General features: G+C 40.0%; 1 protein-coding gene across 1 annotated transcript; it reads left to right on the plus strand.

Moving 5' to 3' along the window:
• The first annotated feature begins 1,170 nt into the window (after positions 1–1,170).
• On the plus strand, positions 1,171–4,582 carry LOC135597178 (clavaminate synthase-like protein At3g21360). The gene is made up of 3 exons (XM_065089772.1): positions 1,171–1,644; positions 1,731–1,984; positions 3,975–4,582. The coding sequence occupies exons 1-3, from the start codon at positions 1,279–1,281 to the stop codon at positions 4,333–4,335; spliced, it is 981 nt and encodes a 326-aa protein (XP_064945844.1). The 5' UTR covers positions 1,171–1,278; the 3' UTR covers positions 4,336–4,582.
• Positions 4,583–5,179: the final 597 nt, after the last annotated feature.

Below are 5,179 nucleotides of genomic sequence, written 5' to 3' on the forward strand. Positions count from 1 at the left end.
CCATAGTCACCTCGGCCCTATTGCTATGATCAACTACCTCCATGCACAAGCCCTTGGTTGCTTTTGCATGTGGCTCTTTCATATTCACCTATGTATCTTCTTTCTTGCTATCGTAACCCATGACCCTCTCCTTATCATTGCAGCCACCATGATCAACTACCTCCTCCAATATTACATACCCTCATTGTCCCCCGCCCCTCTTCGGCCCTATATATTGGTCACCTTTGTCTCCATCGTCACCTTAATAGAAGGGGCTACAAGCGAAGGTGATAATGCATTGACCGTCTCTTCTTATATTGTTTACATCATACACATCATTAACTTTGATGGAGGCAAGCGATATTAAGCGAAAGTAACGGTAATATCATCATTTTAAAAATAACACTAACTTTTTTTAAAAAAATAGACTTTTTAAAGTATATATATATAATTAATACTAATAACTGCTGCACAAATTACCAGTCAAAAATCAACAAAAAAGTTTTGTTCAACTACTAACAAAGATGCATGAAACCAAAGCTAATTTATCACAAGAATGAGAAGATATAGGGTGAAGTTATTAGAAATTGAATAATGACTAATACTGAAACTTCAACAGCTTAAGCTTTGAGATTGTTTGTTAAACATAATATATGCAATCCGATCTTTCAATATTCAGTAATGTGATATTATTCTCTTAGTTCATCTTAAGAACAGAAAAAGAGTTTGATGTTGACTGATACAGAGAGAAGGTAGCTAATTTAAGGGAAAACTAGGGATCAGAACCCTCATTTTTATCAATCTTGGGTTCTGCATTTATGCTCTCTTTTTTGTTTAGGATTTCTTTTTTTTATTTGTGCATTATTCCAGTGACATCATTTCCTAATTCAAGTACTAATAGATCCATATTTCTTATATTTTCATATCGGTTAGTAAACATCCTCCAAATTAACGATGAGTATTATTCAACTAATGACACTAATTAAGTATATGGAAGGTTTCACATATCTTCTATATCTTTTACTTCTATTTTGTCTATCTGATATCTAAATACATAATTATTATACATTGTTCCTGAAATGAAATTTCGAAGATAAAGAAAACTACTTGAAAGAAATTATTCGAAAACTACAAATTCCTACAGATAATTATCTGTGACCACAATATATTCCTTGCAATAGACCCACGCAAACCCAATGAATGTGGACGTGCTTCTGAACCTCATACCATTTGCATTTGGCTGATATCTCCTCGGTCTCGACCTCAACAGTAGTGGCTCGCAGCGACGGCAAGGGTTTGATGGCCCACGACGAGCTGTTCGTGGAGACGAGCATCCCGGAGCAGAAGGCCGTCGGCGGCGTCCTCTTTCCGGCGGTCCTCTATCCGAGCCCGACCGTGGATCTCGACCTAGGCAGCTTCAACGCGGCCGTGGCATCCCAGAGGCCCCGCCTCGAGTCGCTCCTGCGGTCGAGCGGCGCCATACTCCTGCGCGGCTTCCCTGTCCGGGACGCCGCCGACTTCGACCGCGCCGTGGCCGCCTTCGGCTACGACGAGCTCCCCTACGTCGGCGGCGCCGCTCCCCGCACCAACGTCGTCGGCCGCGTCTTCACCGCCAACGAGTCCCCACCCGACCAGAAGATCCCCTTCCACCACGAGATGGCGCAGGTTCCTCTCTCTCTCTCTCTCTCTCTCTCTCTCTCTCTCTCTCTCTCTCTCTCTCTCTCAACTGACGGAGATTTGGGGTTGGCCAGGTGCCGGAGTTCCCGACGAAATTGTTCTTTTTCTGCGAGGTGGAGCCTGGAAGCGGCGGGGAAACTCCGATCGTGCTAAGCCATCTAGTTTACGAGAGGATGAAGGCAAAATTTCCGGAGTTCGTGGCGCGATTGGAGGAATATGGCTTGATCTACACGAGGGTTTTGGGGGAGGGAGACGATCCTTCGTCGCCAATCGGCCGTGGATGGCAATCGACGTTCTTGACCAAAGATAGAAGCGTGGCAGAGGAAAGGTTTGTGGTATCCTTTGGTTATTTGCACATGGATAGTAACATCTTGACACTGTCCTCGGTTAATTTAGCTTTAGCATTAATAGAATGCCAATGCTTTTTCTATCATTATTGTAGTCATGCAATATATGAAGGAAGGTACCCTCCTATATCATAGGACATCTAATAAATCAGAGTAGATGGAACCAGTCAAGAAGATTATATCAAACAAATTCAGAAAAAATAACTAGAATCGAAGACGAAACTATTTCAATCGATACGTGACATCTTAATTTAAAGATCAAAGGGCAATCAATCAGTTCTTATGTTTGATTAAGGTTAAGTGGTGGGTTATGTTATAATTTATAAAAATGGACAAAGAAGGTAAATGCTGGGAGTTGAAATACGATACTTATAAAAAACAGAGTTATGTTTTTCAAGAAGAAATATAACTATTAAATCAAAGCTGTCCATAGAAAATATCGGTGGTGTCTCGTCATTCCAAAATTTGACAGAGGTATGAACATCAGCAAAACAAGAAATGTCGTGGAAACTTTAATGGCGGCATCTCAAAGAAGTAACTCTTTTCTTTGAATACTTAGGACCCCAGAATGTGACGTGGGTTAGAAGGCATGTTGATCATTTGTTTGGGAACTAATCTCACCCAGATATGCTAAAGATCGAGATTCTAAGCTCACCGGATACCCTCCGGGATAGCCTGGCATTCTGCTTGAATAGCATTAGTCAGTCTTCTATGGTTACATCCAACTGCAATGATCCCCCCACCCATACATTGCTTATAACAAAACCACAACTTGGATTATTTTTGTTAGACATGAAAAAACCACTGCAATCCAAATCGAAACAAGACTCTCTAGTAGGAAACACAAAACCATCTGGAACATATGCTCTACTGCCACCCTCAGTTTGTCTAGAGCCTGGAATGTGGCCATTGGTTAAAGCTAAAACCTTGAGACAAATGGACATTGGCTGGGGCCGATGGTTGCAAAAATGGCATTCATTCCAATGCTTCCCGTAAGAGACAAAATGAATTAGCTATAAGAGCTTTAAAGCCTCACAGCCGATAAGCTATCAGTTTTACTCCAATGGTTGCTAGCATTATTGAGAATAGCAAGTAACCTTTTGGCCTGAATGGTAATCTTAACTAAACCCTAAGACCAATTCTCCCATCCTCAAATTTGGTAAATGTATCCCAACATCATATTGCTATGGGATGGGTTGTGATCCCATAAGAACCTACGAGATAGCTTGACAATTCTGTTTATGCTCTTCACTGAGATCCAAGCGTTTATGAGGAGGATGTGAACAAGAATAGCATTAATATGGAATTGATAAGAATGACTTTTCTGCTTGGGAGATCAAACCTATTTACCATTTTCTCAATAAGGGATTCTTGATACTTTCCAGAGAGTCTTCCATGACTTATCAAGGCACCTTGGTACATACGCCAATTGCCCTCCTTGATCCCAAGAACATCATGAATGTATTGCCCGGTGCCACGGTTATAATTCTTTGGAAAAAGGATATCAAAGTTGCTTCTATTGAGGTTAAGAGTTAAGACCAGTGATGTTAGAGTTCACGTCCAACATCTTAGCCAGATTATGTCAAGACCTATTGTTACCCCTAAAGCAAAATGATGATGTCATTAGCAAACATGAGGTGAATAATTTTAACAATTTACAATGCTGGAACTGAAATTATAGTATATTTGGCTCAGGGAAACTAATGATTCTGTAGCTCAGGTATGTTGGTTAGCTTTGTCGGTCTTTAACTCCTACAAAAGCATTATAATTCATCATCTTAGTGGTCTCACAATTTGCTCTTGGAAACTTCTTCGATGGTTATTCCTCCTACCAAAGCCTCGTTTTTCTCTGTCATTAGCATGTAGCCAGATATAAGATTTTTCAGACTTCAATCTAATTGAAAACCTTTATTCCGGACATTCTTAAATATTTTGCTTGTGAATTTGAAAATCTACATATATCGATCACAGGGCAGCTCACCTAGGAGTGAAGTTGGAATGGTTGGAAGACGGAGTGAAAACAGTCACAGGCCCAATTCCAGCAATCAGACTAGATCAAACTAGAGGACGGAAAATATGGTTCAACAGCATGGTTGCTGCCTATACTGGATGGGAGGATGCTCGCAATGATCCTGTCAAGGCAGTTACTTTTGGAGATGGGACACCTTTGCCAGCCGATATAATACATGAATGTCTAAATATCCTTGAAGAAGAAAGTGTTGCTATAGGTTGGAAGAAAGGTGACATCCTTTTGTTGGATAATCTGGCTGTCCTGCACTCCCGACGATCATTTGATCCTCCACGCCGCATTCTTGCATCACTTTGTAAATAGAGGTTTGCTCGCTTCGGCTGGCCAAGACACTTCGCATATATATTTCTCTTCAGTTCTTGTCATTTCTGTTTTCCTGATCAACCACCATCCTCCCACCACAACCCAAAAGAGTGAGGAATTGCCACCTTCTCCTCATTGCCCAAAGTTCTAGAATTGCTGTAGCTGCTAGTATCACCTGTGATTATAAACTTATCTGCGATGAGAATGATTCATAGTAACCAAATTGATAATTGGGTAGTACTTCAAATTATCGAGCTTTTTGTTAGTGGGATTAATATTTAAGGAATTTTGTGTGGTTGCTGCTGTTTGCAAGTAGATTGTACTGCTTGACCATCAAATTGAAGCTAAAAATAGTTTAACTTGACCTGATAGAATGTTAAATTTGCAAATGAGTTTGGGTTTCTTCTACTTCTCTGCTCGTATCTAATTGCTAGAAGTCTTACAATGATGATGTGATGTAGCGAATGGGTTACTAAAGGTTGGGGAACGATACATATATAGCGAAGTCGAGTACTTAAAACTTCTTTTTGTCAAGAGATAAATAGAAACGCAAGATTGTGAGTCCAGAATATTATGGTAAATTATTGAAGACACGAATATCGTAATTGTAAAAGAAAAAAGAAAAAAAACAACACACCCTTTCTATTTTGGTGAAATTAATTTTATGATGTTTATGAAAGATTCTGAACCGACCCATGTAATATTATTCATCATTCATTCGTACGAATCATATTATCTAATTTAAATAAATCATACATGTTGTACGATAGCAAAAACCTGAACCTAAAGAACACCATTGGAATCTAGTAATACCCCACCCTGCCATCACGTAGTCCCCATGATT

Source organism: Musa acuminata, chromosome BXJ1-11, assembly GCF_036884655.1.
Source record: "Musa acuminata AAA Group cultivar baxijiao chromosome BXJ1-11, Cavendish_Baxijiao_AAA, whole genome shotgun sequence".
Taxonomy (NCBI): Eukaryota; Viridiplantae; Streptophyta; class Magnoliopsida; order Zingiberales; family Musaceae; genus Musa; species Musa acuminata.